At 40.6% G+C, this 25863-nt stretch overlaps 2 protein-coding genes across 4 annotated transcripts in view; one reads left to right on the top strand and one right to left on the bottom strand.

Moving 5' to 3' along the window:
- slc8a2a (solute carrier family 8 member 2a) overlaps positions 1-25863 on the top strand; it is a 137935-nt gene that overhangs the window by 4441 nt on the left and 107631 nt on the right. The gene's annotated exons all lie outside the window — the stretch shown is intronic.
- On the bottom strand, positions 4625-24644 carry b3gntl1 (UDP-GlcNAc:betaGal beta-1,3-N-acetylglucosaminyltransferase-like 1). 2 transcript variants are annotated; one of them, XM_046039762.1, is made up of 12 exons: positions 24176-24644; positions 23745-23861; positions 23564-23663; positions 22754-22818; positions 21602-21667; positions 19098-19193; positions 15687-15782; positions 9420-9544; positions 6835-6970; positions 6660-6728; positions 6400-6474; positions 4625-5634 (listed from the first exon to the last, which is right to left on the bottom strand). In XM_046039762.1, the coding sequence occupies exons 1-12, from the start codon at positions 24284-24286 to the stop codon at positions 5554-5556; spliced, it is 1137 nt and encodes a 378-aa protein (XP_045895718.1). In that variant the 5' UTR covers positions 24287-24644; the 3' UTR covers positions 4625-5553. The 2 variants fall into 2 exon arrangements, with proteins under 2 accessions (XP_045895718.1, XP_045895719.1); XM_046039763.1 differs by having other exon boundaries at positions 23754-23861.

The raw sequence follows: 25863 nt of genomic DNA, 5'->3' as shown, positions 1-25863 counted from the left end.
CTCATGATTCTCATTTGCTCTGACATGCACTGTGAGCTGTAAGGTCTTATATAGACAGGTGTGTGGCTTTCCTAATCAAGTCCAATCAGTATAATCAAACACAGCTGGACTCAAATGAAGGTGTAGAACCATCTCAAGGATGATCAGAAGAAATAGACAGCACCTGAGTTAAATATGAGTGTCACGGCAAAGGGTCTGAATACTTATGACCATGTGATATTTCAGTTTTTCTTTTTTAATAAATTTGCAAAAATTTCTACATTTCTGTTTTTTTCTGTCAAGATGGGGTGCTGAGTGTACATTACTGAGAAATAAAATGAACTTTTTTGATTTTTGGAAAATGGCTGCAATGAAACAAAGAGTGAAAAATTTAAAGGGGTCTGAATGCTTTCCGTACCCACTGTATACATAATTTGCTAATGCTTTACAGATCAGCTATTGGTTATTGATGAGGACAACATTTGGGTTACCAGGTTGAGAAAAATCCCTTTGACCTATTGGACAATATGACCGCCTAACTCCTGGAGGTGGGCTGCAAAGGATGCCGACCAACAACTATTAACAGCTTATTAAGAATTATTAACTACAAACATGTGGGCCTATAACTGTATCACTACCAAATAAAAGGGGGGTCGTCAAAATCTATAAACACTTAACTGACATAATGCACCCAGGGTACATTATTCTGCTACCAAACAAAACCTATGACATCAAGGCCCTGTGAGTGCTCAAAAAATGGATTTGGACTGTAGGACTACTTTAATTAGCCCAACCTCAGGGTGCTGACAATGCCCCTACTGAAGACCTGACAGGTAGGGTGATTTTCTACACTTCTTCCTCTATGTCTCTCTGCTCAAAGCGCAACACATCTGTACCACAAACACATTTCACCTCCGTCCCTGGATATGAAAAAATATGCTATTTCTCCATAAACACAACTGAAGCCAGAGAGCTGGAGGCTGCAGAGGGCGTCTGACCCGAGTCTAATCCTGTCACCACAGCAGAGGAAGTCTGGGCTGCCGATGTGCCGTTTGACCCGACATGCTCCTTCACCATGTGAAGTATTTACAGAGCAGCAGAGCCTCTGACCTGCTCCCCTTAGCCCCCCTGCCGTCACCTGGCTCTTCTCAAACGGCCTGACAGGGGGAACGCTCCGTCTGTCCACACACTGCTTCCTCAAGGAGCCACACACACATTCCTCTATCTCTGATTTCATTCTTCTTGACCTTTATTTCCTCACTACTCTCACACAGCCCACTCCTCTCTCTTTTTTAAAAACCTTTATTTACTCACGAAAGCCAGCTGTACAGCTCGAGTGCCTTGCCTTGACTAAAGCAGAGATGCTACTTTGCTGAGCTAGTTACCTTTAGGATAGGCGTTGTGATTTGAGATAGCTTCTGCTTTATTACCTCCACTAAGGAGGTTATGTTTTCTGTGCTGTTTGTTTGTTTGTTTGACTGATTTGCCTAAGGAAAAAGAACCTGTCTGATTTTCATGATTCTTCATGGAAGGGTGTAGCATGGGCCAAGGAAGAACCCACAAAGTTTTGGAACAGATCCATTTCACGAGGAGGATACACAAATTATTATTTTTTTTTACTTTTGTTAAAATTGCAGATATGTAAATTGTAACACTGGTGTCACAATATGGCAAAATTAACTGAATTCATTACCATGAGTATACCTGTGGGATTCAGGTGATTGGTGTACTGAGACTAAACATAAAATAGCCACTTCCAACATCACTGTAGAAACAACTGCAGCAGGTATGTAGTAAATAAGCAATCAGGGATGTGATATTCCAGATTAATCCAGAATTCCGTATATTTCGACTTGTACTTAATACACATAACAAATGCACAGCTGAGATGATGAGGCTTTAAGAAGGCAAGGCCTACTATAATTTTAAGTTTTGAAAATATCAAAGAAGACTGGACTAAGCCTCGGCAGAGGACTGCTCCGAGTTTCCTTTTTGTGTAGTTAAGTGACTGAATTACCAAGATGGTGGTTCATAAATTTTGTTTTTTAATTACAAATCACAACAAGCAAACACTGTGGCTGTTTCATTATCTAGCCTTCACTTGATATAGCATTAGCTTTTCTGCATTAGTTGTCAAGTTGTTTTTCTCTCAGTGACAATTTTTCAGAAACTATCAACTTCTATGGTAAAAAAAACTTTAGATAGTAAAACAGTTGCCAAGACAAAATATGCAGTGAATGTGCTTTGACTTTGAAGGGCAGCATAGCTCAGTCATGTGAACCAGTGATAGTCCTTGTCAGTGAGAGTACTTGTGTAACACACCTCCCAGGTGAAATTACGAGGGAAGACTTGAGTTATACTATCAGGCTATCGCCACTTTAAGTACAAAGTAGTATTACCAGACAGGATAGGATGGCCCAGGGCTACCTGGTTAGCATGCTAGCTTCTTTAGACATCTCTGCAACACAATACAGAGTCGTCTTTTATATAATGTTGAAACTGTTGCTTCTTCGCATTCTGTTGATAATGTTGTGTTCATTTTTTGAATGTTTTAAACTAAATTTCTGGCCATATCTTACAAAATGTCTTAAATCGAGAGACAGAAAAAAAGAGAGAGAGATGCTGAAAGAATGTGGTAAAGTTCCAGGTGAATGAAAAATCCTTCAATGTCTGACCTCTATCCACTCTCTTCACCCAAACACACCCGACGTTTATCTCTTTCTCTTATCAGCTGCACTGCCAGAGAACATGCAGCTGTGTAAGTGCATTTCTTTCTGCACACGTGCAGGTTTATTTGGCCGGCGAAGGCAAGCATGCTCCAGGGTCAGGGTAATTCATTGTGTGTGTGTTATCAGGGCTGATGTCTGCAGAGAGACAGATTGTAAACACAGAATAAAGCTCTGTTTACTCTCTTTCTGAGTCTCTTTCATAGATTCTCCATTAGAGCTAGCTCTGATCATCTACCAAGTGCTTTATCATGAGGGCAGAGCGGGTATAGGAGACAGGATGTATTTAGACAGGCCGTGGTCTTTCTCAAACAAAGTGCTTTGGTTTGTTACATTCTAAAATATATGGTCTCTATTTGGTGGATGTGTATCCAAAGCACCTTATAGCTCAACGACTTCATACACTTTCAATATGAGTGGCTGCAAAGATCAGTCAAGCCTGCGGTTTCACTTAAATATTTAGCAACAGGCATGGTGAGCAGAAGTGATAAATGTATTCAGTGTGCGAAAAAGTAAAATGTCATGAGGGATTAAAAAGCCCCCAAAATATGTACAGCTTTGAGCTAAATGATAAGGTCAGCATGCTAACAATAACTAAGCTAACAGGCTGATGTTTATCAGCATTCTAACATTTGTCCTCTAGGGACCATATTTAATAGCATCCATCCAACAGTTGTTGAGATATTTCTTATTATATTAAGTGGTGGACAGATCAGCTGACATTGCAACACCATGTTACTGCCATTGCTAGCTGTGTGGATAACAAAAAACAAACAACCCCAAAACAGTTTCATACAGATGTGTGTCCAAAAAATGTAAAGTGGGACAAACGATTAGTCAATTAATTGATTAGTCATTGAACAGAACTGTCAGGTCTTATGTGACAGTAAATTGAATATCTTTGGGTTTTAGGCTGTTGGTAAGACAACAGAAGCTGTGTCCCCTTGGGTATTAGGAAAATGTAATGGCCATTTCATTGTCTGCATTTTTATAGACAAAACTATTAATCAATTACTAAAAACTACAAACGAATCATCTGGTTAATCAATAATGAAAATAATCAGTAGTTGCAGCTGCTACTGCAAAGACTCTTTGAGGAAGACACCTTCTTGTTTAAGTGTTTGTGTGTAGAAATACAGAGAGGGAGGGGTCCAGGTGGAGACTAAGTGCTAAGTGGATGTGACATTTTTCTCAGCCCCTACAGAGCACTATACTGTGGGTGGCAGACGCCTGGTGTTTTCACCTCAAATACCAGGCTGAATCAAGCCCACACAGTCCTGCAATTTATCAAACACAATGGATTCAAGCCCAACTTCAGACATGGTACAGTGATTCTGTACATTGACGCCACTGAGCAACTGCAGTCTATGATAACAAACAAAGGTAGTGAAAATAAAACTTTGGCAGAGTAGAAGACTCCCTCTAGTATATATATATTTTTTTTTTTACCGCTACTGCTGCTTCCCTACAAACTGCTGCGGCCAGATTTACAGTAAGGCAGACCACCTCGCTGACCCAGGAAACACCGGGGGAGATTTTGTGGGGAAAGGTCTGTTTACCTTTGGGCAGAAAAACTCCACACTCTGTGAGGTAAAATAAACTTTTTGTGTATGTTTATGTATCAGAATTGTGCTCTCTTAAAGAGGTTATTGTTCTTTAGATGTCGTAAGAGACCCACGGAAAGAAAAACAAATATGTGCAGTGTCCATGCTTGTACATTTGTAGCAGATGTGTGCGTGCATCTGATTTTGTGTGGTTGCATCAGAGAAGTCTGTTGAGAAATCTGTGTAACACATCCCGGTCGTGAAACATCCCACCCTTTTACAAGCTGATGAGACGCTGACTCAGATAACTTCCTTAAACTTCAGCACTAGTTCAAGAATACAGGTTGGCAAACACCAGTCTCCGTTCACACAGGATTAGAAAACATGACATTTTATTCTTCAGTTGGTCAACAGTGGCAATGGTCATGTCTTCTCGCGTGATAAATAGAAGTTTCCAAATAGTAAAATTATTTAATTTCTTTGTAATTCAATTACCAAAACATCTCTCCACTTTTTCTTTTGTGCCACAACTTTTAACTCTAGGTCACGTTATGGTTACTTCTATTACCCTAAACACCCATGTTCAAGCTTTTAAAAAGAACAGTTGGACATTTTGGGAAATATGCATATTCACTTTCTTGCTTATCATTAGACAACGCCATTGTCAGTTAAATATGAAGCTACAAGCACCTCTTAAGCCCAACCAAAAATTAGTCATATAGGAGCATAGACATATAAAGGCCAAAAAATTTGACATTTTTTACATTTAGTTTTTTGTATGCATTAAAAAAACATGATGCGACATGTTAATTAGTGAGCTTCAGAGGTTGTGTTAGGCAGTTTTTTACCTTTGGACAGAGGCAGACTAGATGTTTCCCTGTTTCCAGTCTTTGTGCTAAACGAAGCTAAGCGTCTCCTGACTGTAGCCTTGTATTTACTGGACAGATATGAGAGAGGTATCAGTCTTCTCATCAGCAGAAACTATCCACGTGCTGAGGTTCAGGTGAGAGGCTGAGCAGTCATGGCTGGGATGTGCTGCTGTAAATTTATCAGCCTTTCTGTAAACTTTGCCAAGTAAAACTTTGAGAACTTGAACATTTCCACATTCTTTCCCACACATAAAAAGCATCGTTTAACACTTAAAACACATTATAACCTTCTCTTTCCCTTGTCTTTGTATTGTCACTGACTCTGCCTATCGCTCAGTTCGCGTTTATGTGTGCGAGTAATCCAGTCTTCTACATTCCTCTGAGCCCGTTAAAGCAGCAGGACACCTCTTGTCTTCTCTACATCACTCCGAGCAATCAGTTGAAATGGTAGTAATCTATTCCTTCCTTCAGCTGCAAAGAGTTGAGATTTTCCTCCAGAACGCCTCCTGTCATGTCCTACAGATGAATCAACAGGAGAGAAACAACAGGAACAAAATTCATTTTTTATTTTTCAATTGCTTCTTTGCTTTTTAATGTAGAATCCTTTGTCTTAACTATACTGAACTTAAGTCAAAGGTTAGACTCACAATGCAATGCACAAAGTTCAAATTAATTATATATTTGTTAATTATAGTTATTTCACATCTGGGTATAAAATGTGTGTGATTGAGTCCAGGTGTTTATGTGTGTGTGTCTGTGTGTGTGTCACAGGGAATGAGAAAGAGAGAGAATGATTGAATGCAGGTCTCTTTGTCCTCTGACTATGATTACTTCTCCCAATTTCCATAATTGAGCAATTAGTAGCCCCCATAGGTGGGGTCACTCTGGATATGATGTCTGAGTCTAGCTAGGAGGTAAAAAGGCATTTAGTGATTTGGCTGCCACAACAGCTGTATGTGTGGTATTGTATATTAATACAAAATGAATGATAATATCATTATCTTAGCAAAAAAAAGCCATAGCTACGAGTATTGCCAGAATTTTGGAGTACAAAATACATAAAACATTGGCAAAAAACATCAGATGTTTGTACAAGTATCATATGATCAAAAATCAGGCTGCTGTTTCTACCCATTTCCTGACTGCCGTGTGTGTGTATGTGTTATGTCCTGTGCCGGGCACACGCCCTTGATCATTATGTCGTTAACTTAGATTACAGACCTGAGGGACAGACGGTCAGAAACAGCAAAAATACAACACACAAACATGCTGTATGCTCACCAGTTTGACACAGATAATGAAGGGGGCGGAGGCGTCTTTGTAGTGTAGAACTGGGATTTTTGGCTTGGGTCTTTGCTGGAAGGGTATCAACAAAAGCGAGACACAAAAACCACATATCATTGTTGGCCACAGCTTCATAAGAACCCAGTTTGCTTCCTAACAAGTGGTTGGGTGACCATTCATATGAATCACAGCTTTAAAGCTCATATCTTTGGCCATGCTAACACTGACTCATAATAAACGTTAGTGGTTGATCTTACCTTGGATTCCTCGTATGTGTAAAAGCCTTTCTGGATCTTGTTCTCATCAACATCACAGAAAGCCTTCACCTGACAGAGGAATCAGAATGGCGATGAAAGCTCTCTTTTCCCACCAGTTCTTTCCACTAATTTGGCTAGTGTCTCACATCTGACTGCCTAGCTAGAGGTAACGTACCTTCTTCTGATTGGTCGGGCTGAGGCATCGGTACAACTTCCGGCCCTGTTTCCCAGCGTTCCATATGGTGAAGATCTCCCATTGGCTGAGAACTCTCTCCTGCAGGAAGTCAACTCGCAGTTTCCACATAGTTTCCCTGGAGACAAGCAGAGGATCAGAGGATGGACAGAGAAGCAAGTACAAGCTAAAACTAAGAAATGCTGTCTGTAGGCCAGACTGCTCATGTTTCATCTGGTATGAAAAAGGGGCACTCCTAAGGTTTGATGACAGATATACTGTATATGCTGTAAAAACATGCACTCATAGCCAGATCCTATTTTGCTTTCTGAGTTGCCTCTGGTGTAAACGGGGTCTTAAACTAATCACATAGACACATACTGTATGGGGATATTTAAGAAAAGGGCTGCACTTTAAAAAGAAAAAAGAATTGAACATTTTGAGAAACACTAATTCACTTTCTTGCCACTCTGTATATATACACATACTGACAGGACAAAGCAATAGGTACACGTATATTTATTCAGTCATACGTTCATGTCATTGTGTTACTTATGGATGAAATTATGGTGAAAACTATTTATTCTTCCTGGAGTCTCTGCTCATCTAACACTTTCTTTAAAGGATGATGCAGTTTATTACATTTTGGGTCAAGTTCTCGTCCTCATTTCTTTCAGCAATAAGTTTGTACTAGCTGAGATCTGGTAACATGACCATTGGTAGATGATCAGATAAGTTTTTAATAAACGCCCAAGTTAGACAAACATATTTGGAAGAGAAAATTAAGCCAAAAGTTAGAATGACCCAGACTGTCCAATATAAACATCAGCTCATCAGCTTACATGCCACCTTTGTGGTTTAACTTTGTATACTTGCTGTAGTTGTGGGCACAGCTTTCTTGTGCAATAAATTCTCATTACTGATCATTTCAGGTGCACTCCCATTCAGTCTGACCTCCAAATGAAATGGTTTAGATCATTTGGCTAAATTGATGGTTTGTTTTGATGGATGTTTTTTACTCGTCAGAATTTGTTTCTGCAAACCCGCCAAGTTCCCAGATGTCAGCAATGACTTTGATTTGAGTACAATGTTATCACAACTGACAGAAATGAAAGATAAAACTACAAGACCCAAACAACAAATCAACTCTTTAAATGATCAAAAGCATAACTGAATTGTGATAAACTAGTCAGATTGTTCAAGTGGAGGGGGAGAAAACTGTTTTAAATGAGCTTGTTTTCCTGTTGCTTGCACCTTGACTGATATGCACAGCTGTGCACAGGCCTTACACACACCTTTACTCTCAGATATATGTCTTCACGCTCTACTCATGCTCTTAACCCCTTCCCCCCTCACTCTCCCTTTCTCTCTCACACACACACACACACACACTTAGTAATTATATGGACACATTCACAGGAGGTGCTCCACTCTCATCTCCTGATGTGTGTGCCTTACTGGGTCTGACAGTGGGCCTCATATCACAAACAAACCAACCCCCACTGTGAATTACGGGTGGTCTACCGATTGCTTTTCTGGAAATTCTCTATACAGGGCTTGATTCTAAGACATGGCAGAGATTTACTGATTTGTATACACATACTGAAGCCTTTACCCTACCAATACCCTACAGATCAAAAGACAAACACACTTTCATACACTCTGGTATAGATTCACATACACAGCGGGTGCATACACACATTTTTAAACACAACCTTGTTAGGAAGCTTTTCATCTCAGTTACTCTTTGGCACCACTCTTTTCAAAAGACACTTCTCACCCCACTGACATAGCCTCTAAAATTTCATGTGTTTGTGTGTGTGACAGACAGAGAGAGGATGATGGTTTCATTTGACTGAAGAGAGGAAGTAGGTAGGCTGAGGATGGGAAGGGGTGACGAGAAGTGGGGGAGAGTGGAAAGTAGGCAAGGCAAGCTTGAAATAGGCATCCAAAAATAGCCAGATGATAGATGAAGACAGAGAGGAGGATGATCGGTGAAGGAGTGCGTCAACACGGGCAGATATACGAGCAGTGGACAAGGCGCATGGGAGGAAAGAAGGAAGGAAGGAAGGAGGAAAGGAAAGAGGGATGGATGCAGGAAAGGGTGGATGAAAGTGAGGGAACGAAGGCAGGAATGACCTTCTCCTTTGGTGTGTTTTACATTTTGAGGCACACAAACACCTGCAGACACTACATGACCTTGTTGAAGCGTAGACAACAGCAGGAGTGTCACTCTCTCTCTCTCTCTCTCTCACACACACACACACACACCATCGCAAACAAGATTCGACTGCCTCTCGACAGGGTCTGAGAGATAACATTCCACAGAGACAGGGTTGAAATTCCTGATTCATATGCTGGGAAAGTGTCTGGAATACCAAAAACATTTTCTGAAAAACTCAATTACAAAAAACAACAACATCTGCATGTGTGTGTGTGCATGTATGTGTGTGTGGGGGTATCAAGTCCTGAGAAAATGTGGGATGCCAGAGGGCAGCTGTGAGTAGGTGGAGGATGAACACTGCGTCCAAGTGTGCGTGTGTTTAAGTGTAGCTGAGCAGGGGGGAGGGGTGTATGGCGAGACTGACTCGGTAACAGAGTGTGTGGCGGCCTTCTCGTGGTAACGGTACACCAGCAGGCACTGGTCGACTCTGGCCACGCCCCCTCCTTGACGAATACTCTGGTAGAAGAAAAGCAAGTCCTCTGGGACTCCCTGGAGAGGAGGAAGTAGAGTGTGAAATAATGGTTGGAGACAACTGTTGATAACTGCAAGATATTTCTGTCTTAGAAATGGGAGCTTGAGCAAGTTCAGGCAGCATGTTCTTAGGTCTGATCTTAGGTTCTTAGGTTTCTGGTTCAGTATTTGGATGGTGGCTGGGTCTGCTTACGTAAGGAGATAATATGAATGAAGTGATGTTAGAGCGTGTCCAAAGTTTTGTTGTTTAAATTAACATTTACCATAAAGTAGCCTGATTATCAATAGCAATTTCTTTTCACTGCATTCACTCAGCCTCAGACATTGTGTTCAGGTTAGCAGATTTCTTGTTGGGAGGAGAAGGACCTTATGTTTTGTTTTGCACCAACCAGTCTGTAAGACTGATGTAGACTGTCCAACCAACATAATTTTCAGCTGCCACAGAAACAGTGAAAGCAGTTGCTTGGAACAGTAAACTTAAATGTATGGACTCATACAATAATAATCCCTCCCAATGATCACTTATGACTTATATGAAGTGTGTGGCAGTGTCCGGCCATCTGCCTGTATTTCTTTATTTATTTCTTTGGAGCATCAGCCTGTGGGCAGTGTCGGGTGTGAGGACGCTACGAAAACGGCGGACACAGCACAGAAAAAATGCACAGTGAGGTGAAACACCATGTGGGCATCAAGAATCTGAAGCTGACTATGGAAGATTTTATTGGACTTTAATATTTGTAACCCACAGAAAACAATCCACAAATGTGTACTATGATGCGCAAATATTTCGCTATCTACAAATATGTATTTTTACATTTGTGATGTGTAAAATCATATCCACAAAAATACAGAGTGACTTCTACACACAAAACAGTTTTTGCACATTTGCAGATTGCTTTCTGTCAATCTGCATGTCACGTTACATTTGTGACTTCCTTTTTACGCATTTGTGGAATTTTGTCCACTCTGTACCACAGAGATCTGTAAACAGAGATCTGTAAATGTGAGAGCAGTTTATTAGCGACACCAGCAGGTGGCGGTAGCGACATTGCCTCTCATGAGTTGTAAGAATATCCATTGCAGTACCCAGGGTCATTCCAAAAGCGATACACATTCTGAACTCTGATCTCTGAATGCTGAGGACAGTGGATTAAGCATGACCCCTCATGTATTATGTATTATATATAGTAATGTGGTGTCTGTATGTACATGTATGTTACTTTATATGTTAATGTATAAATATCTATTGTCTAAATGTTGGAACCTGTATCAAAAAGCTGTACTGGAAACAAATTCCACCAGCCTGGCTGTGTGGTCATTAAATTAAATCAATCAATCAATCAATCATCTGTAGGAGACAACAACTTCTGCTTCTGCTGGACCACTGGACTCTACTCAGTCTAAATTTTTCTGTACAAGTGTATATAGTTTACTATCGAATACTTTACCACTGTATTTGTTTTACATTTATATTTAAATAAATAGACTACATTTGAAAGTACTGTTGTACCTACTGTTTGCAGGAGCTATTGTTAACCCTATGTATAAGGTTACGGTTCTCAAAAGTACAGTCAATGTCCATTTTCGTTGAGCTTTTGCATGAAAAACTGTTTGTAAAGCTCATGAGTAGGGTTTACATGAAGGCTCAATACTGGAGATCTATCTTGGGGTGCCGTTCCCAACCAACCCAAGACATTACTGGGGGACCTCTTAGACAACATGAGGGGCAATGTTGACTTCATCAGACTAGCCCCATTGCAGCGAATAAATGAATAGCCATTTGCTGGACCACCAGGGGTCCTTAAGAGTAATAAATAGTGAATTTAATATATGTACTATTTAAAATTAAAAGAATAAGTAGTTTTATAACGTATGACTGAATAAATATACATGTACCTATTGCTTTGTCCTGTCAGTATGTATATATCTTGCACAAAGTTTCATCTTTTTGCCTATATGGACTTGGTTTATTAACACTGTTTGTACTGATTGCATTTTACCTGGGAAGAAGAAATAGAAATAAAAAGTAATCTTTTTAATCATTTCACGTCAAAAGATGTTAACTTAATTGAAATGCAGTATTCCTGACTGGGCTTTATAGAATACAAAACTTCTCTGTTTTTCATATACTTTTCAGGGTTTTTCCTGGCTCAGAATGGGCCTTTGGGGGGTGAATTTGCACGACAGTAAGCATGGCTGGTACGCGTACAGTAAAAGCAATGAGTCACCTTATGACTGAAATATATGTATTTTCTTGTAATTTCTGACCATTTGATAAACAAAATATATTCACAACCTGGGGGAGTAAAGGTATAAAAGTAAAGTATAATGATAGTATAATAATATATTCACAGGTTACACTTGATTTGGATAATTTGCTTACAAATAGTTTATTAATTAAGATTCAGCTGGTTCACAAATGAAACCTTTCTCTGATATTAGCCCACACCACTGTGGTTAAGGTTTGATCAGTGCTAATGTTTGTGTATTCATTATAATTTCAGATAATAGTAGGCTATAGGCTTAGCTTACTATTAGTAGCCTTATATTAATTCCAGTTGGACAAAACAGTAGTTTCAATTTTGTGGGTTGTTTTCAGTCATTCAATAATTGTGCAAGACAAATGCTGCACTTGGTGGTCAGTCTCTAATTTGTAGCCTACTAACTCGTGAATAATAAAAACCATGCATAAAGAACAACGAGTTCAGCATTTCTAAAGTGCCTCAACCTTTTTCTAATGTCCCGCCTACTCCAGAATGTCATTGGTTGGTTCGCGAAAAGCGACTTTGACGAGTTTGATGCACACGGCTGCATGAAAGGCTCCCGATCTGTGCAGATTAGCAGGCAGGTGAGAACGGGAACAGGTGAGCGTCACGTAGTGCCCAGGGAGCCTGATCTGGAGAGGGCATAGAGTAAAGAGTAAAATGGCTTTTATATTGTGAGAAATAACAGGAAGTCCTCTCTCCCAGTAACGCGAGCTCAGTTTCGTAGAAGAGCGTTCATGCGAAGTCAAACCAACACAGCGGCTGGTTGATTAATCTAGCGCCTGCAGCATGTGTAAAAAAAAAACCCGCTGTGGATGAGAGGAGAGGCGACTGCTGGAAGTCAAGACGTCGTGTTTAAGTTCATGTTCTGCTTGCTCAACAGTTGTTTGATAAATGTCTATTGAAACACATTCGGAGAATATTTGAAACGCCCCCCCCCTGATCATTTTGGCGCTGGGGATTTTCCTTTGGTGCTCGCTAAAACCTCTTTAGGGGGCACCAGAAAATTCTCTATGCAGGAAAAATCCTGCTTTTACAAAGCTTTCTTTCACAGCTCTGACAGGAAGGTGTAAGATATTACTACAAACACAATTTTCAGGCTCATGTTTATTTAAATATAAAACATACAGTGGTAAAGTATTCGATCGTAAAACTACACTGCTCAAAAAAATAAAGGGAACACTAAAATAACACATCCTAGATCTGAATGAATGAAATAATCTCATTAAATACTCCTTTCTTTACATAGTTGAATGTGCTGACAAAAAAAAAAATCACACAAAAATGATCAATGGAAATCAAATTTATCAACCCATGGAGGTCTGGATTTGGAGTCACACTCAAAATCAAAGTGGAAAACCACACTACAGGCCGATGCAACTTTGATGTAATGTCCTTAAAACAAGTCAAAATGAGGCTCAGTAGTGTGTGTGGCCTCCACGTGCCTGTATGACCTCCCTACAACGCCTGGGCATGCTCCTGATGAGGTGGCGGATGGTCCCCTGAGGGATCTCCTCCCAGACCTGGACTAAAGCATCCGCCAACTCCTGGACAGTTTGAGGTGCAACGTGGCATTGGTGGATGGAGCGAGACATGATGTCCCAGATGTCCTCATTCAGGTCTGGGGAACGGGCGAGCCAGTCCATAGCATCAATGCCTTCCTCTTGCAGGAACTGCTGACACACTCCAGCCACATGAGGTCTAGCATTGTCTTGTATTAGGAGGAACCCAGGGCCAACCGCACCAGCATATGGTCTAACAACGGGTCTGAGGATCTCATCTCGGTACCTAATGCCAGTCAGGCTACCTCTGGCGAGCACATGGATGGCTGTGCGGCCCCCCTAAAGAAATGCCACCCCACACCATTACTGGCCCACCGCCAAACCAGTTATGCTGGAGGATGTTGCCGGCAGCAGAACGTTCTCCACGGCGTCTCCAGACTCTGTCACGTCTGTCACATGTGCTCAGTGTGAACCTGCTTTCATCTGTGAAGAGCACAGGGCGCCAGTGGCGAATTTGACAATCTTGGTGTTCTCTGGCAAATGCCAAACGTCCTGCACGGTGTTGGGCTGTAAGCACAACCCCCACCTGTGGACGTCGAGCCCTCATACCACCCTCACGGAGTCTGTTTTCTGACTTCTTTGAGCAGACACATGCACATTTGTGGCCTGCTGCAGGTCATTTTGCAGGGCTCTGGCAGTGCTCCTCCTGCTCCTCCTTGCACAAAGGCGGAGGTAGCGGTCCTGCTGCTGGGTTGTTGCCCTCCTACGGCCTCCTCCACGTCTCCTGATGTACTGGCCTGTCTCCTGGTAGCGCCTCCATGCTCTGGACACTACGCTGACAGACACAGCAAACCTTCTTGCCACAGCTCGCATTGATGTGCCATCCTGGATGAGCTGCCCTACCTGAGCCACTTGTGTGGGTTGTAGACTCCGTCTCATGCTACCATTAGAGTGAAAACACCGCCAGCATTCAAAAGTGACCAAAACATCAGCCAGGAAGCATAGGAACTGAGAAGTGGTCTGTGGTCACCACCTGCAGAACCACTCCTTTATTGGGGGTGTCTTGCTAATTGCCTATAACTTCCACCTGTTGTCTATTCCATTTGCACAACAGCATGTGAAATTGATTGTCAATCAGTGTTGCCTCCTAAGTGGACAGTTTGATTTCACAGGAGTGTGATTGACTTGGAGTTACATTGTGTTGTTTAAGTGTTCCCTTTTTACTGTTTTGTGTGTAGAAGTCACTCTGTTTTGTGGATATGATTTTACACATCACAAATGTAAAAATACATATTTATAGATAGTGAAATATTTGCGCATCATATTACACATTTGTGGATTGTTTTCTGTGGGTTACAAATAGGGCTGACCCCGAATAGTTGAAGATTCGATGCTTAGATGGGACTCACGGGACTTTTGGATTATTTATCAACGTTGATGAACCACACAAAGAATATTTTGTTGTTTTTAAATAGCCGGCTACTTGGGTGGTGATGGCGCAATGGATAAGACACATGCGTGTGGTGGTTGGTGTGAGAGACTCTGGTTCAATCCCCCACTGTGACCCATCCACCATTGTGGCCCTGAGCAAGACACTTAACCCCTCGTTGCTCCAGAGGCGTGCGACCTCTGACATATATAGCAATTGTAAGTCGCTTTGGATAAATGTATATGTCAATGTAAATGTACTTGAAATAGACCCGCAAGGAACCGTGACCTGCATGTAGTTGTCGGCACGGCATGCACGCGAAAGTCACACAAGACCGGTGAATGACAGGAGATCGAGAGAAAAAAAAGGGTCTTTAAAAAGCCTCAGTTTAGGTGGAAATTTACACTGTAAATTGAATGAACAGAGGCGCTTCTCAAGATTAAAGCGGAGCTACCGTGCAGTTTTGACAAGAAAGAAGGTTGAATGGAACAAAAAGTAATTATGGGTGTGCTGCATGGATTTTGATCCTTTTTTAAAGTGTCCACTGTAAGCGTCACGCTAAATCAGTGAAGCACTCTTTTTAGAGTTGTGTTATCTTTAAACCGACTTTCTCTTCCACGCTTGTTGCCATTTTTCCGTTGCCATTTTTCATGAATGTAACCATAAATCTAGCTATCATTGTTGGAAGATAATTCTTAAACACAATTACCAAGCTCTGATTGGTCAATTGTGACTAACTGAGGGAAACAGCTGTCAGTGGACTCCACAGCAGAACAAATCACTGAACAAATCAGAGGTCTGAAACCACCACGCTTTTAGACGTTAATATTTTAGATGTTAAAAAACAGAAAATGGAGCCTAACTAAAGATGGATAGATGCTTGGACTCTGTGTCATTTGAAGTGGTAAAGTAAGAAGAAAGAAACAGACACAGAGTGAGAAGGCTTTGGGATTAGTTTGGATCACCTTGCCTCCCTCGTCAAACGATCCGACTTTCAGGAACCAGTTCCTTGAGCAGAACCATGTTGGCATGATGACTGTGGGTCCGTGAGACGTGTACACCTGGGACACGAGAACAATTCAGACTATAACACGAATAATCTGGACATACTGCAATCCAAAAATCACACAATGTCAGTTTACATAATAAAAACCGGCAAGCAACACGTAAATGTTGTTAAACATGGTCAAACCCTAAAAGATCAGTGGTGAACTTGTTTAGATGCTACATGGAGATTCCTACTCTTATTTTATGTGTCTGTCTTTCTATTTGAAACATAGTGTGTGCATTGGGTGATGGAAGAACCAGCGAGATATGAGATCACACCTGAACCAAAACATACAAATGAAAGGAAAAACCAAAATAAAGTGTTAGTCAAGTGTTTGGCTACCATATGCCTCCACAATAGCTTTCATGCTCTTAGTCTTCAACACATTTAAAAAATAAGGCTGTAGGAGTGAGAAACTATAGCATGACCAGAATACCTGAAAGGATAGTATTAGATGCTGTGAGTATAAATAAAGTTTCAGTATATTCATATAAATATCTCTTCATGTTAAAAGTAAACATACAGACCAGTCTGCACTCAGGCTTTCACATTCAAACTGTGCAAGAGCTACCAGAATGTGTAATTACATTCATCCCCTGCAGTTTATATCAGGCTCTCCTTCTCTTTTTCACACACATGTGCAGGAAGCAGCATTTATATTTCAGCTGGACTTTACAGATAAAAGAACTTGTCGTGGTGAGAGAACATGACATGCATATCAGCTATAAAACCTGACCAGGGTTTGGCAGACGGCTCAGGGGAATTTTGTAATTTGGCTTTCAGGAACAAAACAGTCAAATGAAGAAAGCCTCTGCAAGACTCACTTCTAATCCTGCAAACAAAGGAGTTTAGAGTGCTGCCACATGTGCCCTGCAGGTGCCCTGTTACAGAAGTGTGGCTTCCTGAAGTGAGCAGGGGAAAGATACACTCTTCCATCCCCTCGCATGTAATTTTTGACTAAAGAGTTTGTTGTGGCCTCTGCTTCTCTTTCTAATCTCTTTAAGACACCCTGACCACATAACGGCCTCTATATTTCTTTCTCTTTTTACACCCAACTAATTTGTTCCATTGCTGCCCACCCCCCTCTCCACACCCCTACCCCCTCTTGTTGCTCCATTCCTGTGTGTGAGTAATTTGTACAGCAGTGTTCAGAATCTGAGGGTCATTCCAGGTTGATCCGTTTCTATGTCCAACTACGTTACTGTGTTTCACATGCTGTGCATATGTGTGTGTGACTGTTGTTGGCTGAAGAGGAATACTACTGCATAACCAAAATGCATCGCAGATGAAGAAAGTGGTGAAGAACATCTGGTTTCAGCCAGTGAAACAGCTGGACAGAATCTAGTTTGTATGTGTGTGTGTGTCCACCTACGTACATCTCCTCTCCCTTCTGTTGTAATATTGCAACACTTTGCAGATGTAAGCTGTGGCCAAAAGCATGAATAAGAGGACTAAGAATGGGTTCTGGGAAACCAGGGGACACAGAGAGGTAGAGCGTCTGTGTGTGAGAAGTCAGTGGGGTAGGGAAGGTTTGGGAAAACCATATCTAATGCCCTGCAGATGGACACTCAGGGTGTACACCTCTGGATCAAGTTAAACGAGCACCACCCTGCGTAAATCTCTGGTTTAACTCAGTTAGATTCTGTTTCTTTACCTAGAAAGTGAAAGTAAAGTCAGATAAGGGGAAGAAAGGAGAACGGGGAAGGAAAAGGAGCTGATTTTAAGCCTGCAGAATCAATGTATGATCTCATTCTCATGCTCCATGAAACTTAATATCACATAAATATCCTGGAATGTCTGCTAAGGAGTTTTGCAGACTGTGTGTGTGTGTGTTAGAGGTCCAGGTTGTCTCGTGTCCTTGGTGACAGAGTGTTTTGTTCAGGCAACAAAAGTTGACTTCCATCTCTACATCAATAGAAATACTGCCAGTTGTTTCACATTTATATCACTGACTCTATTATCATGTAGTGATTAATGTGACTATTTAATATGGTGAAAGTAAAATGAAATATTTTCACTCAATAACACCTTCAAGTAGTTTATATCTGGGTGTAAAATGTGCAAACATCATCAACGTCAGTATTGCCACACTGCAGTATAATTATCGCATATCATTGCAGCACCAAGTTGTGCCAATGTAGGGACAATGTTTTCAACTTGCTCACATTACCATTATGTTTGTTATTTAAGGTGGTCTAATTAGGCAATAATGGAGTCATACATTTCTACCGTGACTTGGCTTAGAGGCATGGCAGATGACACTTGGATCCTGACCATTCACAACTTGCCATCTTCGTTCATTTTACAATCTGAATCCACAGCAAGAAGCTCCAGCTCCACCTGCTCTGGAGGAACAGCAGCCATGTCTCTGTTGTGGGCCACAATGAAGTCAAATCTTATGAAATCAAATCTGATGGAGCACAGAAGCTGACGTCGAGCTTTTAAATTCTGGTGATGGATTTAATTACAGTCACTTCACTCTTTAATGTTAATTAGGGCTGGGCGATATGGCCAAAAATGAAGAATAAAAGCATTTCATATCATTCGATATCGATAATTATCACGATATATGTCAAATCATTTTTTCATCATCATTTCTTTCGAGTTTAAAGGCATATTTTTGCTCCCAAGTGAAAATTTAAGAAACCAGATGGTTAATTATGTGGTTAAACTTTTCTTTATGGTCAGAATGTGACAAACACTTGATGCCAAACAGTGGATCACTTCACAAGTCTGAGGTAGAACATTCAAAACTATCATCTTTTTCAACAAATATGATTAGTTAATATTTTTTAAGGTCTCTTTTTTTCAACAAAATAAATACTTTAATTAAAGAAAAATGAAATGCTAATTTGTTTGTGATTCAAATGAATTAAAGCAAATATTTATTGATGATATCTTGAACATTTATTATATTGTTATTGAGGAAAATTATATTGCAATAATTATCATTATTGTTTTATTGCCCAGCCCTAACGTTAATATGCGGCATCAGGCAGCAGTCCAGTACAATGAGCACTTTATCGGCCTGTAAGCTCACAGAACTTCTGTAAACTGATCTTTCCCGGCTCCCCTCAGCTGGCACGTGTGACACGTTTCCTCTGGTGGGACTGAGATGGACAGAGAGGTCGGGAGTGATGCTGCGTCCTCTGTCCACTCCACTGCCACATTTCCGTGGAAACTGCGGACAGCAGGTACATATCCTGTTTCCGTCTGACCTGGTCGCTGCCTGGCACATGACCTCTCACATACACACAAACACACACATTCACAGACAGTAGTGTGTGTGCAGCTTACAGACACGCTGTGCAGAGCTGCTAGTATTTACCTGTGTGATGAGCTGATCCGGAGTGATTGTGTTGATCCAGCGAGTGTAACGCTCAGTAGATCCTTCTGGAACCCTCTGAACTTTACAGCCAATCAGCTATCATGAAAACACACAGACACACACACCATATAGGTGTTTAAACAACAACAAACAACAAGACAAGACAGGGCAAGCGAAAATATAGGGATAAGGTTGAGGGACAGATGTCTAATAGAAATCCTCAGGGCCTCTGGGATGGTGTGACATAAATTACTGGCTATGTAACCAGTAATGGAAGCCCCCTCGGCTGTGGGATTAATGAGGGAAGCCAGTTCTTTGCTAGGTTTGAAGACCTTGATTTTTCTGCTGCTCATGAGAGCATTCTTTCATCTATCACTATTAATGTTGACGAGGTTCGACAGCAGCAGAATGTCCCTATTGTCATTAAAAAATCCAGTGATGTGGAAAACATCTTGCCTTGTACCAATTTTGTGTCCTTACTAACATTTGGCCCATTAGATTACATCTTGTAACATCCCCAGTTTGTCAGATTTGATAAAAAAGTATCTGGGTCTATTTTAACTAAAATAGGAGCACCACGGGGCACAGGTTAATCATTTTTTAATTCACTCTCTACACCGCTGACTACAGGCATGGTCAGGTATCTCGCCATATCCAGAAATTTTCCCCATGACATCGCTCTTGTTCGTCTCCTTAATCGAGGTGATGACTAGGCCGATAAAACAGATGTTGCCTCCTTTGTGAACTGGTGTGAGTCAAACTTCTTAAAACTAAATGTTGGGTTTTGGTGGGCTGATTATCAGCTTTAGGAGAAAGAAGGAGGAGGTTCTTCCTGTGATCATTAAGATCAGCAAATTGAAATTGTCCAGTTCTATTAATATCTTGGTGTCTGACTTGACAGAGACAGTTTTCAAGAAGGCCCAGTTAAGACTATTTTTCCTGAGAAAATCACAAGACTTTGGTGAAAGTAGAAACCTGCTTTATACTTTTTAATCAAGGTGTAAAAGCCAGTGTCCTTTTTTATGCAGTGCCTTTCTAGGGAGGCAGCATTACAGTAGATGATAAAAACAGAATCAATAAGTTGACTAAAAAAGCTGACTCCATGCCCGGCCTTGCCCCTGACCCACTGGAGGTTATCATAGAAAAGAGAACAAATCTCAAACTAAATGTCATGAATCTTGTAGACCATCCACTCCACAGTGTCTTTTCCTTTAGTAGCTGACTGAAGACGCCCCAGTGTTCTACCAAACTGCTCTTTTTTGGTCTTTTATCCCAACAGCAATTAGATTTTTTAATGAATATTTCTTATTTTATTTGTAAGGTTTTCTTGTTCTGTGTGCACATACTGGTTGTCTTTTTTTTTTTTTATGTTGTATGCTGTTTGATGTGATATGGTGGCAAATGAGTTTCCCCTTTGGGGATTAATAAAGCTTTATAAACTAATCTAAAAAATACTTTAATACTTTTTTTTTTTGGGAGAAATGCTGCCATACAAGTAACTAGTAGATTTTGTGTTCTTGGGTTAGTGTTAGGCTGCAAACATCACTTCTGGTTTCAGTGGTAAACCTTCAGATAATGCAGTTTAAAACTTACTTTTTTATTGTTATAAAGAGTTCTTTGAACAAAAGTAAAGCTGATTGCTGTGTTTTGTGGTGGATATGTGGTATTCCAAATACGTGTTGCCAACACATGTAGAGGGCCTACTGGTGGAAAAACTATGCAGCGACAACACTCTCTCTTCTGTCTCTCGGTTTCTTTTATAATTGTCATTTATTGGCTGTTATAAACATCGATATCAATGCTCATAAAGGCCGATAGTATCAGCACGCCCATTCATAGGTTGGGCTTATATTTTTAAGAAATCTTTTCCTCTTTTGCTCAGGTAACTTATGATGGGAATACTTCTGACCTTTAAAAGCCAAAAAAGCATTGACTTATCAAAAAAATAAAAGTTTGTTAAAAGTCCTAGTAATGTATAGAAATTTTCTATATGACAAAATACTGGCCCAAAGTGTATCTGAAACATATCAGTTGTACCCTTTTTAAACATGTACAGGCCACATCTCAGAAGAAAGAAGGTAAAAAAGTTATACAGAACTGAAAACAAAACAAAGGACCACATCTTATCTAGAACCATAAAATATATAACAGAAATAGGCAGGTTGTTTGTTCAGGGCAGCAAGCCTGCTGTCTCCATGCTGTCTCTCTAACTTCCCTCACAGACACAACCTTTAACCTCTGACCTGGCAGGCCACAGAAAGCATCAACACCGGATACGCACACTGTTCTGCATGCCAAGCTGCATGGAAACACACACACACACACACACACACACACACAGTATTTTTGATTTAAAGGGAGGGATTGGTCAGATGATCAGGGAGAGAGAAAGAAAGGGATGGGGAGGGAGAGAAGGGAGGAGAAAAGAAGGTGAGGAGGGGCGAAGGCAGAGTGCAGCAGAGAGGGAAGGAAGTGAGTAAGCAAATACTTGAGGGAGAACTTACAGAGTTTGGGTGGAGGACAGACGACTCATACTGCAATCGAACTCTTTGAGGCAACATAACGTCATCCTGGGGTACAAAAATAAATCAATTCAAACACATACGACACTTTAGTTTTCCACATCATGTAACAACAAATACACACTAGCTTCCTTTAAGAAACAATTCAAATCATATCCGTTCAGTTTAGGTTTTATTATTTTTTTTTTTATTGCATGTGCGCTGTCTGTCTGAATACCTTCTCTTGTTTTTAATTGGTTTTATTTGCAATGAAATGCAAATTAATTATTTAAAAATCATACAATATGATTTTCTAGATTTTTGTTTTAGATTCCGTCTCTCACAGTCGAAGAGACGATAAAAAATTATAAAAATTACAGACCTTTACATGCTTTGTAAGTAGGAAAACCTGCAAAATCAGCAGTGTATCAAATACTTGTTCTCCCCACTGTATGTCCCTATCTATCTATAGACAGCTAGCTAGATAAAAAGCGTACTTCCTTAATACAAAAGGGGAACTGCAGTGTTACAATACAATACACATAAAGCACAAAAACAAATGAGGTAGGTGAGAAAACAAGTACAATAACATGTAAAATATAAAAGATATATATAAAATATATAAAAAATATGAAAAAGATTTGATATGAAAATGTACACATGATGTACACAGAAGAGCAATGTGTGAACAATGTCGAGCAGTAGAACAGAGAAACAAAATGCAAGAGAACAAATATTGTTGTATTGCCTTTGAGCCATTTATTCTAGCAACTATTAGTAGACTTTGTTATAACGTACAACTCAAGCAGTTCAAAAACAAATCTGAACAGACATCACAAGCACAGATGTTGTAGCCTTTACTTGTAATTTTGACAATTCGGCCCTCAGACAAGGATCTATCCTACAAAGCACTGTTTCAAACACACAGCTGCCACTCATCTGAACATACACACAGAAAACACTCATATCAAGCGCTGCTCTCAGCTCATTACTCGTGCTCAGACAGGTCTGTCAAACAGTCGCTGGGCTGCTGAGGTCTACGTGTCAATGTGTCTATGTACAGCGTGTATATTTGGACAAACCGATGAGATGTGATTAGTAATGACTCACAACTGCACAGTGAGATGAAACACGCTCTGTCACACACATACTCACCGCATCCTGAAAGCACAGGTATTGTCCACAACTCTGAGATGTTGCCTTATTCTTTGCATATCCCACTGAAAGACAAAAGAACATTGTGTGTGTGTGTGTGTGTGTGCGCCCTTGCATCATATTCAACCATTAAACCTGCAACAACACTGAAAATAACTAAAAATTTCTGTGTAATGTTACTTTCAAAATGTTAAACCAAATGACACAACAGTAACGGGCACGCCAGTCCATCACAGTCATCATCATGCTGCTTTGTCTTATTATTCTTCCCTGGTTAATCAGAAGGACATTCTTACAATCTTGCTGATCCAGTGACTAATACTATTAACTCTCTGGTGTCCAACTGATGGTTGTCCACAACTGTGGGTGTGTGTGTGGCCTGGGGGGGGGGGGGGCTTAATTTACAGAGTACCAAAACAAGCATTACTCACTTTCCTCAGCCGCTTGCTAAATTATGAGCATTTCTTAAAATATAATCTTAACTCAAGGTTCACTTATTAGCACTGTGAGTCCTAGGAGTTGAGTGAAGAACTTGAGATATGGTTAAAACCTCCAGGAAAAAACTAGTAAGTGGACACAGTTATTTTGTGTAGAATGAACTTTCATCTCAAATTATAGGCAGCATTTTACAGATTTTACATGTTATCCCTAAAATTGATAATTGATTGAATTTCTTTTTGGTTGTCTATTCTTTCATTCAGCCTCTCTGGCGTCGCATATAAAATAAGCTGTTGAAGTCATAGTTTAATTATGATAATCTAATCAGGACAGGAAATGAATTGCTGATCAGCAACCTAAAAGTCTACTGACCTCCTCTGGGATGGGCAGAGACGTGACCGGAGATCACTAATGAGACCCCCCTGGCCTCCAGCCTCTCCCTCCAACCCTCCACCACTTTCCTAGAGTCATCCTAAAGGACACACACACAATTCGAAGTTTAGACAAATTGCTTATTTACGCATGTGAATATGCAATTTGCAAAGAAACTTCCAGTGCTTGCGTCGTCAAAGACGGAGAGCTCCATGGTTCCTGTGAAGTCTTGGTGTAATATGGCCTGCAGACATTCATCCAGCCAACAGGATGCATTGTACACTGGCATGACAATACTCTGAAGACACACACAGATTATAAAGTCAGTGCAATTAAATAATGCATGAAAAGGCAGCTATGACTCCCATATCAATAATACAAATAATCAGTTCAGGGAGCTAATCTGACAGAGCAAAACAGTTGCAGTGACACACATTATGGTGCACGGAAACATTCATCAAGTTAATTTAATTGATTAGTTCAAGAACAGTATGCCAGTGTTGTACACCCAACGTGCAGCAGCATGATTCAACTGTCCTCATGCATAAACATCTCTGTATATTCTCCTTTACACCAGTGGAATCTGTGTTTAGCAGAGTGTCTATCACCCACCACGTCCACAACACTCCTCCTCCTCCCCTCCTCCTGCTCTCCTGTCACCGTTTCCGCTTCGTCTTCTGCGGTACAGTCTATCGTGGTGCGGAGCCGCTTCGGGGGGTTCATGTCAGCCTCTGGGCCCCCGTCCCTCTGCTCGGAGGGTCCGCTGCTTATGTGGGCAAGGGAACAGCCGTTACCCGTAAGAAATGGCTGAAAACAATAAAGACTGACGTTTAGAAAGACAGTGTCGGTAAGGAGGGGTGACCCGCGCGGGCCACACGTGAATACTGTCGTGAATAATGTCGGTTAGCACTCATTTTGTAACTGTTCCTTGTATGAAATGGGTCCACGTCGCTATGGGTCCAATGCGCTCTGTAAATTTTAGTCACGGTCAAAGTAACATTTCTAACTAAACGTGTGGCCCAAGCTTGCAGCGTGGATAACAGCTTCACTACTTCCGGAAACAATGTATTCCAGACGCTCATTGGCTCGTGCAAAACTCGGACAGGCGCCGGATTCGCTTTAACTCAACGTCAATCATCTGGAACAGTGACGTCACCAACACTTTCTAGCTTCGTTTATTTCTAAAGGTGCAGAGGAAAAGGCTGTTCTGGCAAATTCTTAGTTTTCTCTCCCAAAACATATCTTTAAATAATAAGAAATGACCATTTCAAAACAAATGCTCAAGAACAATGTGGATTCTCATTTTAAAACGGAACAAAACAATTTAATGTTCAAATACCTATATTTTTATTTTGTCAGGAATTTCATGAAAATATCCATGGCACCTTTTGAGGCCATCGTGTGTCCTATCATTTATATTTTGGTCAGTATTCATTATTTTGACAAATAATTCTGCACAAGGTCCACTTACTGGAAAGTTTCCAGAGCTTTCAGCCACATCTTGTGGCCTAAATCAGCAGGTGGAGTTTGCCCTGTTCCCATGGAGGTTGTTCATAGGTCAATTATTTACAAGATCAGTAATGAACGTTCAAGCTGTTCATTATTATTGGTTGATTGAATTCAATTGAAAACACAGATCTACCTTTTTACAGCACAAGTAACAGCATGAAATGTATTGAAGGAACAGCTGGTTAAACATGCAGCATGTAAAACACTGTTCACAATACCTTAAAATGTAGTTTCAGTAATGCGTTATCCCACCAGGACAACACCACCTTGTATTTGGCTTATTCAGAGGGATTGTGTGATGAGAGTAAATGTTTTCTGCTAATGTCACTGATAGTTTGCTAATGTCACAAAATTTTGTAAAATTTAATTTTCAAGCAAGAGCAGAACTTTTGCACACCTGTAAATCGACAAGTGCGTAGGAGAAGACCTTGAGTCACAAACAAACATTGTTGTTATATATCCCCGACTGCAAGCTAAGAGGATAGTGTGTGGGAGTCTTTTGTTCTTTATTTAATTTTCAAGTATATTTCAGATCATTTGGGGTTTTTAAAACAAAAGATTCAAAACTGAATAAACTATTTTCTTTTTCTGTCTGTCTATGTTTTATCTCATCATTTTTGGTGACATGTAACAGCGCAGCACTCTCTGGCTTTCCTGTTGAAAAGGGACCCAGATCAGTACGCTTTCTGTGTTAATGTTGGCAGCCGCAGTATGGGAGGTTTGTCTTGGTGAGCAGACAGAAAAACAGGATGGGCTGAAATTTTGTTTTTGACTGTCGTTTTCTTTCCGAA

This window comes from Micropterus dolomieu, linkage group LG23 (genome assembly GCF_021292245.1).
Source record: "Micropterus dolomieu isolate WLL.071019.BEF.003 ecotype Adirondacks linkage group LG23, ASM2129224v1, whole genome shotgun sequence".
In the NCBI taxonomy this organism is placed as follows: domain Eukaryota; kingdom Metazoa; phylum Chordata; class Actinopteri; order Centrarchiformes; family Centrarchidae; genus Micropterus; species Micropterus dolomieu.
The sequence above is the reverse complement of the archived record's forward strand: the minus strand, read 5'-3'. Positions and strand labels throughout refer to the sequence as shown.